The sequence below is a fragment of the Hyla sarda genome, chromosome 6, assembly GCF_029499605.1.
Source record: "Hyla sarda isolate aHylSar1 chromosome 6, aHylSar1.hap1, whole genome shotgun sequence".
Classification (NCBI taxonomy): Eukaryota; Metazoa; Chordata; class Amphibia; order Anura; family Hylidae; genus Hyla; species Hyla sarda.
Window position 1 is genome coordinate 258,081,544 of NC_079194.1, and position 20,167 is coordinate 258,101,710.

At 43.0% G+C, this 20,167-nt stretch overlaps 1 protein-coding gene across 4 annotated transcripts in view; it reads right to left on the reverse strand.

The window, feature by feature from the left end:
- Positions 1–3,056: 3,056 nt before the first annotated feature.
- Positions 3,057–20,167, reverse strand: part of NAALADL1 (N-acetylated alpha-linked acidic dipeptidase like 1) — an 80,490-nt gene continuing 63,379 nt past the window's right edge. For all 4 annotated transcript variants that reach the window (XM_056528477.1, XM_056528480.1, XM_056528478.1 and 1 more), the window contains 9 exons: positions 17,404–17,467; positions 15,635–15,702; positions 15,035–15,129; positions 13,611–13,701; positions 10,917–10,998; positions 8,097–8,270; positions 6,802–6,886; positions 3,916–4,008; positions 3,057–3,268 (listed from right to left, as the gene is read on the reverse strand). In XM_056528477.1, the coding sequence (XP_056384452.1) occupies positions 3,085–3,268; positions 3,916–4,008; positions 6,802–6,886; positions 8,097–8,270; positions 10,917–10,998; positions 13,611–13,701; positions 15,035–15,129; positions 15,635–15,702; positions 17,404–17,467 (936 nt within the window). In that variant the 3' untranslated portion in view covers positions 3,057–3,084. The remainder of the gene's footprint in view (positions 3,269–3,915; positions 4,009–6,801; positions 6,887–8,096; positions 8,271–10,916; positions 10,999–13,610; positions 13,702–15,034; positions 15,130–15,634; positions 15,703–17,403; positions 17,468–20,167) is intronic.

The window sequence follows — 20,167 nt, forward strand, 5'->3', positions numbered from 1 at the left end:
GGCAGTATGCAGTGGAGATGGAGGAAGGGAGTCCCTCCGAGTCACTTGCACAAACGGCACGATGCATGCTCTCTTGCTTGCGTAATGACCGCTGAATTGTCACCATTCGGCAGCGGGATGACTTCTGGATCTCCACCTTATTGGACCCTCGCTACCGACACAAAATGGGGGCCTTTTTCACACCCACAGAGGGAGGACAAATTGACCTACTAAAGAGACATCCTACGTAGTCAGTTGGCCGATGCCTATCCGCGCCATCGTCCATCCTCTGGCAGGTCTTACTCGGGGGGCCCTCTGTGCTCACCTTCCACTGCCATGGCTGCTGGGGAGGGGTGGGGTGGCAGGAGCAGTACCAGATCCATCAGTTGCAGCCTGAGTCTACAGTTGCTGATGAGTACCATTCTTAACCCGCATAGTGAAGCAACTCATCAGCAGCAGGTAGGCCTGGAGCAGGACCTGAACCAGCAGGTGATGACATACCTTGACATGTCCATGCAAACACACCTTGAAAATCCGCTGGACTTCTGGGCAGCCAAACTTGATTTGTGGCCGCAACTAGCAGAGTTTGCCCTGGAAAAGCTGTCCTGTCCAGCCAGTAGTGTGCCATCAGAAGGGGTGTTTAGTGTGGTGGGGGCCATAGTCACCCCAAGGAGAACTCATCTGTCCACGAAAAATGTGGAGAGACTGACCTTTGAGAAGATGAATCAGGGATGGATCAGCCAGGATTTCCAACCCCCAATGCCTGATGGATCAGAGTAGATTGACCATGCTGCTACACCAACACTTCACAAATATGTATAGTGCCAAACAGATTTAAGGTGCTGCTGCCCAGTTACAAACATTCCTCCTCATCAGACCTTCTTTCACCCACATTCATCACCGGGTACTGGTATTGCCACCCACCGCACCACTCTGTCACCAGGTCACTTTCAGGACACCTGATGCTGATGCTGTCACCTCCAGGCTGTCTCATTCTTCCACCATATACCCTATTAGAGACAGGTGCATGGAGGGTGGATTATTGAACCACTAACTTATAGATTGCACGTAGGCCTTGTTTTCCCATACACCCGAATAAAAGTGCAATCTTTATTTTTTATATATATTCGCACAAAAGAAGGTTTAAAACTTATCATATGCTAATACTGTCCTGATTTGAAAACAGTTACACTGACCTATCGGTCTAATGATATATCCACATCAGATATCTGCGGTGCCTGCAGTAACACCTGCGCTGATGCGATTTACAGGACAAGGCATATGTATTAAAATTTAAACAGCCCCCTCAACATGTTTCACTACCTAAGTAGCGTTGTCAAGAGGCAAATGGGCTTCCTCTTTTTCAATTGCAATTGAAAAAGAGGGAGAATACTCTCGAAACGAGTCTTGCTGTTTTCCATGTACTTGTTTCATGTATGATTAAAATACACAATACTTGTACCCATACTCGACTTTGCATATGAATCCACCAAGGCAGCACCATGTCAGAGATTTTTTCTGAAATCTCATGCTTAACTCCAGGCTGTGCCATTCAGCCACTATATGGTCTCCTCATGCTTCTGCCAACTCCAGGCTGTGCCATTCAGTCACTATATGTTCTACTCATGCTGGCGCCAACTCCAGGCTGTGCCATTCAGCCACTTTATGTTCTACTCATGCTGCCGCCAACTCCAGGCTGTGCCATTTAGCCACTATATGGTTTACTGATGCTGCTGGGCCTGGGACATTACCTAAACATTTTTATGGTAGCACTAGCTACCATAAATCTTCAATTTAAATTTGAAAATGAATCTTTTAATCTTAGGGTTTGTGAAGCCCTATTGTCTCCTCATCCTGCCGCCAGCTCCAGGCTATGTCATTCAGCCAATATATGGTTTACTGATGCTGCTGGGCCTGGGACATTACCTAAAAAAATGTATGGTAGCACTAGCTACCATAAATCTTCAATTTAAATTTAAAAATTCATCTGTTAATCTTAGGGATTGTGAGGCCCTATGGTCTCTTCATTCTGCCGCCAACTCCAGGCTGTGTCATTCAGCCACTATACGGTCTCCTCTTGCTGCTGCCAATTCCAGGCTGTGTCATTCTGCCAGATTATGGTCTCCTCGTGCTGCTGCCACCTCTAGGCTCTGTCATTGTGCTGCCATGTGACTCCTTGTTAGTTTTTGGTTTGTGGTTATACAGTATTAGTTCAAAGTAAACACCGGGACATTAAACTTTGGAATCTAATATAAATCTTAATTTAAAAAAATTCATGTAATCTTTTCAAGACTGAGGCCCCATGGTCGTCGACGTCATATTACCTGTGGAATTATCACAAGAATCCAATGAAACAGCTTGGAACGATAACAATGAACCATAAGTGATTAAATAAAACATTCTCACTTTCACAGTCAGTGGGGCACTGAGAGGCAGGGGCTGGAACAGGTGGTATCTCGCCTGGCAGAGGACCGCCAGCTCGCTTTTAAGATACAAGTACGAGCTTTTTCACTGCAGCCACTTCTAGCTTTATGCACCCACTTATCCAATGGCACAGAGGCTGAATGTGCTTCTGTCCAAGTTGCTGGTACTGCAGTACCTCCCTTTTCAAGTGGACACTCCCTTTTCAAGTGCGCTGAGAGGCAGGGGCTTGAACAGGGGGTAGCTCACTTCACGGCGGACTGCCAGCTTGATGCTCACCAGAATGGGTAATCAAAAAATTCAAATTAATTCAAATTAAATAAAATAAAAATTACATAAAAAATCTGCCACATCCAGACGCTCTGCGGCAGGGATTCTAATAGTGATGCCTGTAATCTGCATGTCATACTGAATAACAGTATTATTTCACTAACAAAGCACACTCTCTATGCGTGTTAGGACAAGGCAAAGTGTTCTACACCCCTATTGAGCCTCTCTGTAGGCCAGAAATAGCCATTTTATAGCGATTTGCCACAAATAAATTTTGACCGAACCAAATTTTTCCCGAAAATTCGGTGAATCAGCCAAATCGAATTTTTCAAAAATTCGCTGATCTTTAATTAGGACTTTAAGAAAAAAATACACAGCAGTTTGGTAAAGATGGTTTTAATTTTAGCCTTATTTTTAAATAGATGCAGCAGTTTGCAGAGTTGATGCAGCGTTGTCCACAGCTGTCACAACCACAGTGATATGATGGTGGACTTGGTCCCAGTCTTCTTTCAACCCGGTGGAAATTGCTCTGGCGTAGGCATCTGCAATGCCTGGGAAGGTGGCAACACTGGAACTCCGGGATGCCCAGATCACATGGCTGCAGGGATGAAGGATAGAGATGTAAACAGAGGCAACAGTAAAAGTCCCATCCAGACCTATGTCCCCCCATACACATTAGTAAGTGATCTGTACAAAGAGATGTGTCCACTAAGCTAACTGGCAAGAATGCAAAACTGCAATATTTCAGGATTATTTTATAATATAGAATGTAAAACAGAAAATTAGAAACTTGATTTAAACAAGAGGACATTTTTTGATGACGATAAAGTAAAGCAGAGCGCATCGTAGGGCATTACTGGGTACTAGGAGAATAGGGGGTTAGGTCTATTGTTATTAAAGATGAGAAAACATCCCGAGTTTTTTTTCAGGACTATTTACTGCAAATTGTCTGTAAAATAAATTCTGATTTGATGTCCGATCCAGAGCACCTGGCCCAGCAAATGTACTAGCGTGCATGGAGCATCACCACTTACCCTTGGGACTCCAGCCTTTCTACTCTTGTACTGATTCATCCAAAGCAAATCCCCCAAAAAACGGATGAACGTGATTTGTTTATTAATATAGTTTTTATTTTTTGCAAAATTCTAAACAAATTTGTTTTGAATTGATTATTTTGTCTCTTATCATTATACAATTATTTGTTCCATAAGATCTGAATCCCTATAGGTCAATGAAAATCAGTACCTGTAATAAAGTTTATTCGGGAAGGCAAAGTGATTGATGAAGGCCCGCTCCACCAGCATTAGTTGGTCATTGATCATACGAACTCTTAGTGGCCTAGACGGAGAGAGTGAAACATTGTTATAAGAAATCTGTCATCTGCAATTCACGTTACAAACTGCTGACAGTGTTGGATGCTGTTAGGACAGGGAGACACAATGTACCTTGCATATATGTGTCTGTGCTTCTATAACATAGAAAAATGTTTTATGTTCCAGCCCCTGAAGTGGCTGGAACACCTCCACGATCCCCTTCCAAATCCTATGCCCGCTTGATTTATAGCCAGCTGGAAGCCGAGCCCTGTTTTCCAAATTTGCTAATTCTGCACAGGTGTGATGCTTGGAAACAGGGTTTTGCTGCAAGCTGGCTGTCAATCAAGCAGTGACATGGATGGGAGGGGGAGTGTGGAGGTCTTCCAACCCTCAATACTTCGGAGGCTTGGAAATACCTTTTTAATGTGTTATGGAAGCACAGACATGATATATGAAAGGTACCATATGTCTCTTTGTACCAACAGCATCTAACAGTGTCAGCATTTGGTAATGTGAATTGCAGTAGACAGGTTCCCTGTAAAGAGGACCTCTGCTGATGTGAATGCATACCTGAAAGCTTATATTCCCAATTATACAATTCAGGAGAAGATTTAATAGCATTCTTTTATGTTTCATTCCTAGGAAAGTATGGTTAAATTGACATTCAGGTGTTACTTTTCCCCTTGTCCGACAGTATGGGAGGGGGTAGTGACATTTTAAAATCCTCAGCGAGCCATCAGGTCTTCTGTTATTTATGTTTGGTGGGGGATAATTTGCATTGTACTGTAGTTTTGTCTGCTGTGTGTGCACATCATGGAAACGGAATCCTGACACATTGCATCAGAGCACTACAACTAAATGGCCCTCATTTACCTAGAAAATTGGGTTGGGTTTCTGGTTGTATTTTAACCCGACACATTTCTTTCCTCACTGATTTACTATTGTGTCTCAATCACTGTCGCACGCAATTTTTTTTGTGTCGCACGCTCGTATTTGTGTCGCACATTTTTTTAACAGTTAAAAAAACAACAACCCGCGTAGTAACCCGGGAAGGCTCGGAGGTGAAAGGCAGACTCCATTTTGGCTGCTATGTCCCACCGCAGAGGCAAAATTTCGGCTGCCTTTCAGGGATTCCTGAACAGACAGTTTCCACAGGATGATGGTCCTATCATGGAATGTGTAAGTCAGCCGTCCTGCTGCTCCGAACGCATCCCTGAACCTCGTTCCAGACCTGACAGGAATGTCTGTGAGGCCGAGGTTGGACCTACACAGACTGAACATTAATTTGGACTTACTGCACTTATAGTTGTTAGAGTGCGATTGTTGTGGGGGAAGGGGGGGGGGGGCGAGTGGGGTGGTTGGAGGGAGGGCGTTTGCTGGGTGAGTGATTTTGTGTGTGGGGGGGTGGGTGTTTGATGGGTGGCCCTAATTTTTTTTTTCTTCTACTTTTCATTTTAGTTTGCTTTACTCAATTGGAGTGTTACCCGGCCTGTAGTCTGCTCCTTTTTTCCCCCCTGGACCTTATTTATTTTTTGCGCAAAATTAAAATGGTTGCTTGGAAGGCTTTCCCAGCAAAGAATGCTTTTTGGCCCTGGGTGCAGTGGTTTAGGACTATCAAAGCATGTAGTGAAATGTTTTAACTTACACTTAAAGGGGTTCTCTTGGGCTAAAACAACTTATCTCCCTGCTTCAGTATAGGGGATAAGATGGATGATCGTGGGGGTTCCGCTGCTGGCAACCCCGCGATCTCTGGCGTGGTGCCCCTCTCCTTTTCAGCACGTCACTGCAAACAGCTCTGAGGGACTGATTGGCGAGCAATTTGGCATGCGGGTGGTGACCTTATTGCTCCGCCCCCAGTGTCGTCACGCCCCGCAACTGGAATGCAAGTCTATGGGAGGGTGCGTTTCTTTGGTTAGGCTCCCCCCCATACACTTGCAGTACGGGGTAGGGGCGTGAGGTCACAGGGGGCTGAGCTAAACATGCACGATTAACGTTAAGAAATGCATCACACACACCCAAAAAAACTAAAAAATCAGCTTTCCATAGGTAGGATAGGGCTGTTTGCAACAGGTCAGAGCTGTGGGGAAAAAAAAAAAAAACATTTCGGGTGGTTTACATTGTTAAATATGTGGGAATCGGCCTTTTTTGTCGGGTCACGCCCACCCGAGTCGGATAACTCGGGAAAAACTGTTGCGCACTGGCGCATGATGTCTGCGACATGTGGCAGGAAGAAGGCGACAAAAAAACCCGACGAAAACAGTCGGGTTGAGCTTAGTAAATGAGGGCCAATGTCTTGTAACCGGGGCAGTTTTCCATCTTGGCTCAGGAGACTTAGAACTTTTACTGTACTCTGCAAACTGCTGAACTATTGCAGCACAGTGATGTGAGGGATTACATCTTCACTCGCACGTACAGGCCTGCATTATACTCCAGACTCTTTTTTGCATCCATATGGCAGCCACAAGTTCTGGCCTGACTGCAGGTCTAATGACTTGAACTAAAGGCATCTTAATTCTCCATGATGCTATCAGTTCAGGACCTGAGACTGGGCCAGGACCAAAATTATTATATTTGTCGGAAACTGTCTTTAAAAGGTTTATCAAGATTACAAGTTGTACAATATCCATAGGATAAGAAATGGCTGACCAATGCTCATCCTACCACCAATCACAAAAACTGTATGTGAACGGAGAATAACTTTTAATCTTGGGATAACTCCTTTAATGATTTACACTTCATATGAAATATTCCTGACTAAAGTCAAATAGAACATGATCCATAACTTGGATTTTGGGTGTATATTGTTAATCAAACTTACGTCTCTGTACTTTTTAGCTCTGAAATTGTCTTGCTGAGCTCCTCAGAAAATGTCTTGTATCTTGTAATTGCATCCTTCAGTGGCACTGAAACACAGAAAGACGTCTCAGAATTTAATGTACTGTATGACAAAAGAAGAGGTAAGAGGGGAAGCAGAGCGGTAGTGAGTGACAATGTATACAGAATAACCGGTAATATTGGGAAAATGTTCTACATTCGCTTGGTTAGGTACAAGAGCACCTTGTAAATGTAGTGAGTGGCAATGCCCGCAGAACAGTGTCATCAACATTCAGTGCCCAGCGCAGGGAATGCAGTTAGAGGTGATGCATGCTTGTAAAGCCAATCACATGCACTTGTCTAGATTGCGTCCGTCCTGCTCCGTCGGTGCCATGTGGAGTAAAGGGCACATTGGGATGCTGTGGTACCTAGATGTTGTAGTCATCACTGTCAACATGAGTTTAGTGGCACATTTGTATATTGGCTTTTTAAACAGAATGAGATGACTCAAGGGATATATTATAAAATTATAGGACGAAATTATAGTATTCCCGTCTGAGACTCTCAAAAAAAATTAGTGCACTTTGCTCTACACTCAAGAGTTAAAAAGACATGTTGACTGCACATGCATGTAGCTATCTCCATTGTAGTTTATGGAAGTTAGGGAAAGCTGTGTATCTCATAACTCCTATAAGCCACAATAGAGTGAGACGCATGCACTCCACCCCCCCACCCCCACCCCAGTACTGCTGGGTGTCAAACTTATTAGACATTTATAATATTTTTTCAGATATTAAGCAGACAAGCATAACTATGCCCTGTGGGGCTGCATAGAGTGACCCCAGAAATTCCTAGATAAAACAAGGTAAAGTATAAATGTTTCCTATGGGTTGTAGAGGGTTGTGGTGTATGGCACCAATAGATTTCTATGATGCCCCCTTGCATCTCTATATACTTCTGATTATATACTGAGGCATACAAATTCCATATAATTCCTTATGGCTGTGTAGTATGGAGCCACAGGAACTCTTGCACACAATTCTGCCATGTATATCAGGGAGTTAGGGGGAATTTACGTACATCTGTCTAACATCTATACCCAGGTTTAGCTTTGCAGAATGGCTAGAAGGACTTCTGGAGATTAAGAACACGGATGGCAAGACATTTCCAAGAACTTTGAGAGTTTAATATATAGTACAATGCATAGTATTGTTGCTCTCACTACTTTAGCCATTTAAGGCCTAAGTAAAATTAATAGAGATGTTAATTTTTATGTAAATAGCATTTTGCTCTTATTACCTAGAGATATGCCTTTGGCTGTAAGCTGGGCAGAAAACTCCCTTTCAGCAGTATTGTAGTAGTTTTCCAGTGTTTCTGTGTAATCTCGTGGCCCAAGTGGAAGGATGAGACTGTCTGCAAGTCGCAACAGAACATTACCCGCTGTGCGTGCCACTGTCTGATGACTGGTAAATCCTAAAAGAGAACATAGTCTGAGTCAAAGCAGAAGGCTACTTCGAAGATATTAATTTACATAATACAGAGATTAAGCCACTAAAATGAAGAAAGAAAACTTCTCTTTTTTGTCTTACTGGGTCTTTTCCAGGCAGATGTTACATCTCTCTTGTGATATACTCACTGATTTTAGGTAGCGGACTGCAGCAAATGGATTCCACAAGGTGGGAAACATCTTCCATATTCAACTCATGCCCACTGCAGCAGCTCCATCAGTCGGTGCACATTTTCCAGAGGAATGGGGGCAGATCTCACAGCCGTTTTTAATTTAGCGTTTTTAATAAGACTTTAGGAACCAAGGCATTTGGAAAATTCATTGTTATATTTCTCCAACCACCCCCTAGTGATCTGAGCCTGAAGACAGCATCTTGTCCAGTTGAAAATGGCCTTTTGATCAGGGAAGACCTCCTGGAGATATGGGTGCAGATAGCTAGCTAACAGGTCCCTATAGCACTCAACACTAAAGGATTGTAGTATGATGACCAATGGCCCTAGGTCAGGCCAGCAAAATGCTCTGCTAACAATGACACCTCCATCACAGGGCCTGTTGGCCCCTAACAGTGCACCCACAGGATAGTGCTTCATGTGGACCCGGCCATCCAAATGGTTTAGCAGAAAGCGGGAATTGTCACTTCAGTCAACCTTCTAAAATGTGGACCAAAGATACATCAATGGACTTTGGACATACAAGGCATTTTTGTGATGATGCGGGGTCATCGAGGGCACTCTTCAGCTATTTAACTACAGCTGATGCAAGGTATGCCACATGGTTATTGTAGAAACTTGTCCTACGTGCCTGCTGGTCTACTTATTGTGGTATGTCATTGCTGAGATACCAATGTGCCACCTGATGTTCACATCTGATGCTCAACCACACAGGTATTTTCCACTGAGTGATTTTTTTCTTTGATGTCTGTCCATGGTTTTTGCAGTTTTCAAACACAGTCTTGATACCATGGTTGGGGTACAACCTATAAGTGTGGCTGTTTTAGAAATACTGGCACCACACCTTGGGGCCCCAATAATATGTCTGCGATCAAATTCATAAAGTCACCACATTTAGCCATAACTAGCAAATGTCACATTCTGCTGTACAGAGGAGAGGTCAGCACATTATCTGAGAGACGATTACAACGCAGCCACCATTTTGTACTGTGTTATTGGTTACAACATGTCAGCTGTAAACTCACAGAAAGCAAAACAGCGTACAGAGATCAAATGTAAAACAAAGCTTTATTGACATAAATGCATCTGCCTTTCGTCTCCCTTAGGCTAGGATTCCACTTGTTTTTTTTCCGGCAGTTTTTGGAAAACTGCCACTGCAGTTTTTGAGCCAAAGACAGAAGTGTATTCAAAAGGAATAGGACATATAAAAGGAAGGACTTATACTTTTCCTCCCTTATGGATCCACTTCTGACTTTGGCTCAAAAACTGCAGTGGCAGTTTTCCAAAAACTGCCAGAAAAAAAAACAAGTGGAATCATAGCCTTAGATGCATATTTACAATTATCACGTGTCTGCTATCTAATGTGTGCACTGTTTACATTCACACAGGTCCCTCAGCGTCTTGTTGCCATGGACACGTGCCCCGATCTTCTCCCTCTCTGATGCATTACGCACCAGTGGTTGGAGTTAGATCGAGGACGGGCTGTGATATCATTGTTGGCTGTGTTCTGCTCCTCTCTTCCTGTGACGCGTAGCCACGCCGCTGGTGGAAGGTACCGGAATGTGCTGGCTGGCATTTTATGTTTAGCTCTCCTTTCTGTTTACGCACCAGTGCGCGTCACAGGCGGGAGGGTCCGGAGCTTCGTTGCTTACATCCTTAGCTGCTATTGCTAGCATAGAGCAGTAAGTCAACATGACGCCATCTCTGGGTAGGCATCACATGACCTATACTGATGTATAGCGCACAGACCAGCTGACTGTTAAACTGGACATGATTGGTTACTTAGACATATATATATAGTAGGGCTTTTGAGGTTATGATCACGCCCCGGAAGAAGCCTTTGAGCGAAACGCTGGGTGTTGGAGGCCTGCACCTTGCACTTTGTCCTTACCACTTGGTAATTATTGCTGTATATGTATATTTATATTGTTGCACCTTTCTCTCCCTTAGTGTTGGTTGGTCTATTTACCTACCTGGATGCACTTTGTTGCCATATTCTGCTATGCTTTTAGTACTCTTTACAAGGGAGGGTAATAGTGTTTTTCATGTCTTTTATGCATGCATTGCTTGATTACTAGTTATGTGCAGAGCGCCATTTCTGTTCAGATTTCGCCAGTAGCACTTTCCATTTTTATGTTTGATTTTACCCTTTGTCTTAGGTATTGTTTTTGCATTCATGTCAATAAAGCTTTGTTTTACATTTGATCTCTGTACGCTGTTTTGCCTTTTGCGAGTTTATATGTATTAGCGTAGATCAGTTACGCATGGGAAGTTCTTTTGTAACATGTCAGCAGTAAGAGTGTAGTATATTACCAATTTTTTTAAACATGTAAAAACAGTGGACCCATTCACAAAGTGTACATAGCCAAAATAACCATGTGAACAAGTCTTTATATGATGGTTATCTGCCTCTGTGCTGTTATATGGAAATGGCATTATTACCTGGATCAATATGTCGATCTGTATAGTCAAAGGTGTCAAAAGCAGTGTGATAAGCTGGATAGATACGGGCCGATGACTTGCTCTGTGAAGTGAGGAAAAGAGATATTACTACATATGACAATCTCGCATACAGGCTATTATTGAAATACTATGGCATACTTATTTATTTTTATTTTTACAGCATACAGCCATGAACCCTAAACTTATGTAGCCCATGTAGCAGATGTGCAGTGTACTGATACTAGTGCACCTTCAGTCCAATCTGTCCATTGTGTGTATTTAACCCATTTCAGGTAAATGTGGAATCTCAATGTGCATGCCGAATTACATTTGTAGGGCTACGTGAAGGAGACACGCGAGTAAGTAGCATTTAAGGATGACCTGTCAGCTCTCCAGATTTATCTGATTTAGCAAAAACTTGTATTTCCATATAAAGTAACAATTCCGGAGCATCTTTCCTAAAGTGTCAATGAGTTTTCAAAACAGTTTTGACATGTCTTTGAATGAGGCGAGAGAAGACTGCTAAGCATGGTACCAAAGACTGCCTTATAATTGAAATGTATGGAGCAGTCTCAAAGGGGTACTCCATGGACGAATGCAGAGAGAGCAGGGAGAAACAGGGCTCAGCTGTCCTGCTTGTTCTAGTGATCGGACAGGGTCTGAACAGACTCCAACTGATTCAAACTTTTGACATGTGCCTAGTACTAGTCCCTAGAGTTGCTAAACCACAACTCCCATCATTTCCAGACAGGCAAATTATATCTGGGAATGATGGGGGTTGTAGTTTAGTAACATAAGAGGCTTCATTTGGAATCACTGTTTTTATGGGTTTCTTTTCTTCTCGTTTTTCTTTTCTTCTCGTTTCAGATGCGTGTATGCGGAGGAATACTTCATATTCGGTGGACTACATCGATGACCAGTGTTTAAAAAAAAAAAAAAAAGTTTTAATAAAATGGTTAACCAATCGCGGGAAAAAAAGACGGGTATTGCAGTAATCTTTCTCTGCTATTCTCCTAATGGGCATCACACTGCTGTGTTATGACGGCAGTGTGAAAGTTACGGTTTGTGAGTGTAGCTTACCTCCATCGTCTTTTAGAGTCTACGGCTACTTCCACACTGCCGTTATAACACAGCAATGTGACGCCCCTTAGGAGAATAGTGGAGAAGGATTACTGCAATAGCCGTCTTTTTCTCCCGCTATTTCCTGCCAAAAATAATGGTGCCTGACGGACCCCATTATAGTCAATCGGATCCGTCGGGAACCGTTGTTACCCTTTGTGCTCCAGTCTTGCTAACGGCCTTCAAAGGCTAAAAAACAAACAAACAAAAAAACAATGCGAGCATGAAGGCCGTTAGTGACTGAGCACAACGGCAGTGTAAAAATGGCCTAACTATGATGTGATGGAGAAGAGCTGCAGTGTAAAGCAGTCGGAGGAGGCAGAACAATAGTTTGAGCTTCTGATGGGACAGCAAGTGGATTTCAGACTACACCATTGTTTCCCAACAGGGGGCCTCCAACTGTTGCAAAACTAAAACTTCCAGCATGTCCGGACAGTTTAAGGCCATCTAGGCATGCTGGGAGTTGTAGTTTTGTCACAGCTGGAGAGACAGTTTGGAAAACACTATTGCATGTTTACTACAATAAACAACGCTGGTACCGCTATGATGAAGCTGCGGGCTTCTGCGCCTGCACTCAACATATTACAGCAGTGGTTTCCAAACAGTGTACCTCCAGCCGTGGCAAAACTACAACTCCCAGCATGCCTTGACAGCCAATGTCCAATGTTCTTTATGGTAGTATAACATGTAATAGTGTTTTCAAAACTGTGAGTGTCCAGCAGTAGCAGAACTACAACTTCCAGCATGTCTGTCAGATAGTTAGTTATTTTTTTTTTTTTGTATCAGTGCTGCATCTATTTTAAAGGGGTACTCCAGTGGAATTTTTTTTTTCTATCAACTGGTGCCAGAAAGTTAAACAGATATGTAAATTACTTCTATTAAAAAAATCTTAATCCTTCCAGTACTTATTAGCTGCTGAATACTACAGAGGAAATTCTTTTCTTTTTGGAACCCAGAGCTCTCTGCTGACATCGCGAGCACAGTGCTCTCTGCTGGCATCTCTGTCCATTTTAGGAACTGTCCAGAGTAGGAGAAAATCCCCATAGCAAACTTATGCTGCCCTGGACAGTTCCTAAAATGTCAGCAGAGAGCACTGATGTCAGCAGAGAGCAAAGAGAAAAGAATTTCCTCTGTAGTATTCAGCAGCTTATAAGTACTGGAAGGATTAAGATTTTTTTAATACAAGTAATTAACAAATCTAACTTTCTGGCACCAGTTAATAAAAAAAAAAAATATGTTTTCCACCGGAGTACCCCTTTAAGGCAGCTAGGAATGCTAAGAGTTTTCAATTCTGTGGGTAAAATACACAATGTGGTGGCATTGCAGTTAGCCATATGCAGTAAGTGATACTTTGTAAGTTTTTTTTCTTTCTTTCTACAGTAAATGCTATTAATTTTTGGACAAAAATACTTTGTGTGAACATGGCCTTAGATTTATGGAATAGATATCCTCTTGTGCTGTAAATCTATTATACCCAAATACAAACTATAACTTTGGAAAGAATGTAATGCAATACATGTTCATTTTTCCATAGATTGATTTGATTGTTCTTTATAATAGGTTTATGTCAGTTACCCTGTCATAGGTGTACGCAAGATCCATGCAACTAATGCCCAAATAATGAAGGAATGGAGCATAGTCACTGCCTGCACCAAGTGTACCCAACCTGTAAGGAAAAATAGAGATAATATAATGAACACATGTAACATAGAGTAGTTCACACTAGTATTTATAGTGATCACATGACATCTATGCCACCTCCTTTTTCAAATAAATACTGAAAGTTATGATGGATTTTACCTCTCTCTCCAATGCAGCAATTTTTCTTAACAACATTTTTTTGTAGCTTTTTTATTTTTCTGTCAAAACAGATGTATAAAAGCTTGTTTTTTTTAGCTGGACAAGTATTTTTTATGTACAATATAATGTATTAAGTAACAAATCTACTGTGTGGTATAACTGACACGTTAGTTTTATTCTGTTTGTCAGTGTGATTACAGCAATACCAGATCTATATCGTTTTTTATATGGTTTTGATATGTACTACATTTAAAAAACAAAGTTTTAAGTTGCCTTGTGTCGCCATATTTAAACAGAGGTGTCAGCAGAGACTGTGGTCAGACAGAAAAAAAATCAAAAAAGACCCCCGCGATCTCCGGGCCGGCAGCTTCCGCGATCATGACGTCGTTCCACGCCCCCTCTATTCATGTCTATGGGAGGGGGCATGGAGGCTAGTACATAGCTGTCACGCCTTCTCCCATAGAAGTGAATGGAGTGGGCATGGATGCTAGTACATAGCCGTCACGCCTTCTCCCATAGAAGTGAATGGAGGGGGCATGGATGCTAGTACATAGCCGTCACGCCTTCTCCCATAGAAGTGAATGGAGGGGGCATGGATGCTAGTACATAGCCGTCATGCCTTCTCCCATAGAAGTGAATGGAGGGGGCATGGATGCTAGTACATAGCCGTCACGCCTTCTCCCATAGAAGTGAATGGAGGGGGCGTGGCGGCTTGCATCACCAGTCATTGGGCACTGAATGACAGAGATGCCGCAGCAGAGATCGCGGGGTCCCCAGTGGTGGTACCCCCGCAATCTAACATCTTATCCCCTATCCTTTGGATAGGGGATAAGATGTTTTCAATGGAATACCCCTTTAACCACTTGTCACCTTGCAATCACTGCAATGACTTTGGCAAGTAGGGAGTTAAATGGCTGGGATAAGAGTTATCTCCAATCCTGGATGCTGACAGAAACTGTCGCTGCAGCTGAAAACCAGCAACAGCCGTGTAAGGACCCTGCACCCTACTCCCTGTCCTGACACCTTGACATAATTGTATTTCAAATGTTAGGCTGGGGGTGACGGATTCGTTTGAGGTTACAGTGAAAATTCTCCACCCCTGTATGAATTTAAATCAGATTAGATTTCCGATTGTTTGTCTCTAGAAAAGAACAAAAGGATAAATAGATTTGCTGAGTAGACACATGTATCGCACTTACTGAGGTACTAATCCTCCATAGAGTGAACTGGTTCGATTGAAGTAACGGATCCAGTTATCATAGACACTAAGGGAAGCACTGACAGGTGTTTTTACCTATGAAGATGGGAAGAAAAGTTAGTTAGCATTTTAAAATCGTCCTTGTATGAAGCATCTTAAACAGCAATGGAGCAGCTGTGGTGAGTATAGTGCATCTTTTAGTCATGGCTAACTATCTGCGAAGGCATGCAGCGCTACCTAATGGCATGGAAATACCACGTACACTGGATTTCTTTTTCTATGCCGAAGCAGCAGCACCCACATCTATCCTATACCAAAAGTTGACATTATAGTTGTGCGTTACCTGAATAGGTATGTACAATCCTTACTTTATTTTTAACGATTATATATCAGCTCTCACCCTATGGTGTGCAGGTCTTTTTGATTGAGAAATGTCCTAATATTTAACAAAATGATATGCATCTCTATAGTACTGAGGGAAACATTTGTGGATTTTGCTTAATTTTCAGGAGTAATAACAGGAATGACACAAAACAGATAAAAAAAAAAGATGCTCTAGCATTTTTATTTCATAATTCTAAGACAGATTATAAAACTTTACCTGTTTTGCAGCAGTGAAAATAACATTCTGAACAACTGGTGTCCCTTGAGCTCTTAGTGTTGCATTTGCTGGGTAGAGACAAAGATGTTGTTATACTGTTAGTAATCTGAACTGAAATCCATGTTTTTCTGCAATGAATATTCCGTTTTTTTTTGTTTGTTTTGTTTTTTAAAGCTTTGGCTGCCCTGTGCACCTCTATGAAATCTATTCTAGTTTTGTGCTGGTGTAGATTTCAGATATAAGTATCATATATACTCGAGTATAAGCCGACCCGAATATAAGCCGAGGCCCCTAATTTCACCCCAAAAACCCAGGAAAAGTTATTCACTCAACTATAAGCCTAGGGTGGGAAATACATCATCCCCCCTGTCATCATCCAGACCCCTGTCATTAACACCCTCGTCATCATCACCCCCCCTTCATCATCATCACCCCCCGCTCTTCATCATCACCGCCTGTCATCATCACCCCCCGCCCTTCATCATCACCGCCTGTCAATCCCTTCATCAGTGGTCTTCAACCTGCGGACCTCCAGATGTTGCAAAACTACAACTCCCAGCATGCCATCGACTGTCCGGGCATGCTGGGAGTTGTAGTTTTGAAACATCTGGAGGTCCGCAGGTTGAAGACCACTGCGGGCCTCAGTCATCATCTAGACCCCCCCTTTAGTTTTCTACTCACCACCCCTCGGTGGGAAATAAGTGTGAGCTGTTCCGGGCTAGCTATGCTGCAGGGACCATCCGGTGGGGAGGGTTAGTCGTTCCGGGCTGTCCATCTTCACCGGGAGGCCCTCTTTTCCGGCCCCGGACTAGTGACGTTACCTTGACGACGACGCACAGGGACGTTCATGCGTTGGGACGGACGTCCCTGTGCGTCGTCGTCAAGGCAACTTCACTAGTCCAGGGCCGGCCCAGAGCGGAGAAAAGGGCCTCCCGGTGAAGATGGACAGCCCGGAATGACTAACCCTCCCTACCGGACGGTCCCTGCAGCATAGATGGCCCGGACCAGCTCACCCTTCCTTCCCACCGAGGGGAGGTGAGTAGAAAACTAAAGGGGGGTTCTGGATGATGACGAAGGCTCGAAATGGTCTTCAACCTGCGGACCTCCAGATGTTTCAAAACTACAACTCCCAGCATGCCTGGACAGCCGATGGCTGTCCGGGCATGCTGTGAGTTGTAGTTTGGCAACATCTGGAGGTCCGTGGGTTGAAGACCACTGAAGGGATTGACAGGCGGAGAGTTCACTCGAGTATAAGCCGAGGGGGGGCATTTTCAGCACGAAAAATGGTTCTGAAAAACTTGTCTTATACTTGAGTATATACGGTAATAGCTGTGTGCAGGCATAGGTTTTTAGCTAATCCAGCGGGTGTGCAAGGCACTTCCCCCATTTCATTAAGCCCTTCCTGCAGTATAAAAAAATTATAAAACTTTTCTATGCCTGAAGCCAGGTGTAAATGTATACTTATTCCCGCTATAGTGTACAGTATAATTTTTTGCCAACCTTAAGAATATAGTGACATGCATTACTATATACATACAGTAGCATGCATTGCAGCTTTCTTACAGAGGTATACGATAGGAAATGTTCTTGAACTATACCTTATACATGAACAGAACTGTCATTTTTTTATTTTTTTAATATACACCTATATATATTTTTAATGGTCAAATACAATCATATATGAAAGATACATACATACATAAGTATATTTCCCTAAACTATAGTGTAATAATGAAACTATTTATAACTGTTTCTTTATTGGATCTTACCAAACACCGAAATGTCCACATTGATATATGCTGCAGTTCTGTCTCTTAGTTTACTATAGTAGTCCTATACAGAAAAGGAGGGAAAATGATCAAATGTGCAAATTGTTTTTAACATCTGATACAATCTTAATGGATGACACACACACTGTATTCATAGTAATAACTAGACTTCCACCCACAACAAAAATTCAACAGATTCAGGTTGCTGACGAAATCCAATATCAAAGTAACCAGGCCAAGGTTTAGCGGCTTGTTGCACTCATCCCGCCCCCACATGCACATGTTCATAGCTATACAACATAAAAATGGCTATAAGGCTTTATGCATAAGGGAGTATTTTGTGCATTTTTTGGGGGCATCTTAAAACGACATAAAATAACATAAAACCACGCTGAAACACCATTGCCTTTTAAAGGACAACTGTAGTGGAACACTTTTATATATGCCCGGGCCTCAAAAATAAACAAAATAAACTCATACATACCTTCCTACGAGCCCCTGTTGGTCCGGCACAGGCCTCACGGTCCGGCAGTGCTAACATCATTCCACTTCCTGGGGACGGGGACGCCGCAGAGCCGTCGGTGTATCACCGGCCATATCGATGTCCCGCCCCGGCTGGTGATAGGCTGAGCCGACTGTCATGTAAGAAGCCGGCCAGAGCTCCATACATGACAGTGGGCTCAGCCTATCACCAGCCAGGGCGGGACATCGCTATGGCCGGTGATACGCCGACGGCTCTGCGGCGTCCCCATCTCCAGGAAGTGGAATGACGTCAGCACTGCCGGACCGTGAGGCCTGTGCCGGACCAACAGGGGCTTGTAGAAAGGTGTGTATGAGTTTATTTTGTTTATTTTTGAGGAACGGCATATATAAAAGTGTTCCACTACATTTGTCCTTTAAGCTTATTCCAGCTCTTAATCATGGCAACCATGGCATAATAAACGGGACAGGGATAGGGTAGCAGACTGAATCTTTCCCCCGTGTAAAGGAAAGTATAGTTGCTACTGTGAGAATGGTTTATGAGGTATAAGGACTTCACCAAGTTACATTGCTGCCTTTCTACTTGAACAATGGATTGTAAAGTTTAATTCATAATTAGAGATTAGTGTTTAGCGTGAATATTCGAATAGCACATTTTTCACGATTTCGAATACAAATTTTTTGCACTTCGCGATTTCGCGAATATTTGGAATATTGCAAATTTTATTGGATATCACGATTATTTTTTATTTTTTCACAGCCACATCACAATGATGTGTACTGTATAAATAAAACGTGACCATCCCTCCCTGCTTCCAGCTTGTGGTCCAAAGAAGGCGAATATGCGAAAATGATGCGAATATCGGCACTTCCAGAGGACACTGATCCCTCCCTTCTTTTAGCTTGTGGGCCGATGAGAAGGATGCAAATATAGTTGGTTAGCAACATCCCTAGCAACCAATAGGAAAGCAATTTCTTGCAAGATATCATTGCACATGCGCATTTTACAAATTTTATTACGAATTTCGCATGGAAAAATGTGAACGAATATGCGAAAGTCGTGAATATAGAACAAATATTCGTCCAAATATTTGCGAAATATCGCAAATTCGAATATGGCCTATGCTGCTCTTCACTTTTAGAGATAAGCAAGCCGAATCCAGCAAAGCCCGATTCAACCCGAACGTTAGGATTTTTCCGGCACAGCAAACACTTGAGCGTTTACCAGTAAATAGCGCTTAAAAACAGAAAGCATGTGTTTTTTTGGTGGACGGAAGAAGCAGGGTGGGCTAGGGGCAGTAAATGACGTAGGGAAAGCAGCAGATCACATGATTTGTGATCATGTGATTTGCTGCTTACTGTGTCAATCAAGCACAAAGACCAATAGAACACAGACAAGGACACAGATAAAAGGGCATTGACATCAGCCACACGGTTCAGAGCGCTGGGAACTTGTTCAGAGAGCAGACAGAGAGAGAGAGACAGACATGGGGAAGAATAAAGACTGAGATACAGATTACAAAGAGAGGAGAAATAGGGACAATTAGTGATTAGAAAGAGAGAGATAATTCATCCGAATACTCTTCTTTGGAGGGAGTATCTCCCCTCCTTCCACCTCCTTAGGTCCCCTCTGGGCTCCCATGTTTTTTACTCGCTATGTGTGGGGGTATTGTTTTAGGAAGTTTAGGCTATTTTCCTCTCCTTTACAACCTTTTCTTTATCACCCTGATTTTCCTTCTGGACTGACTTCAGGTATGGTACGGGAATGGGGTTCCAGGGATCTTTTCTGTTGAGCTGATGTGGTTGATCCCCTCTCTCGCACTATTTTGTCTTTTGAACAGCTTGTTTCTCGGAGTGGCCTTCACTCCTCCGAGCGGCTTCATTACTTGCAGTTTAGCCACTATTTCGTCCTCTATGGGTCAGCGGTTTTATCTCTACCCATAGGTTTTGATCAACTGTGCCACAGACGAAGGGGCTGCTTTCTGATATCTATTCCATGCTTAATATCCCCCCCCCCCCCCCGATGGTGCGGCCCGGTCCCATCATTATTTGCACCACTGGAAGAAGGTATTGAACGCTACATTGACTCTCCCTCAGTGGAGGGTAATCTGGAAAAGGGCTTCTAGGGCTTCCATCTGCACTGCTTATAAGAAGACTCAGTTCAAACTGTGTATGGGTTGGTACCATATGCCAGAGTTGCTAAATAGGCTTAACCCAGATATACCTCCTCAATGCTGGCATTTTGGGGTGGGTCTGGGTTCTGTCTTTGACATCTTTTGGTCCT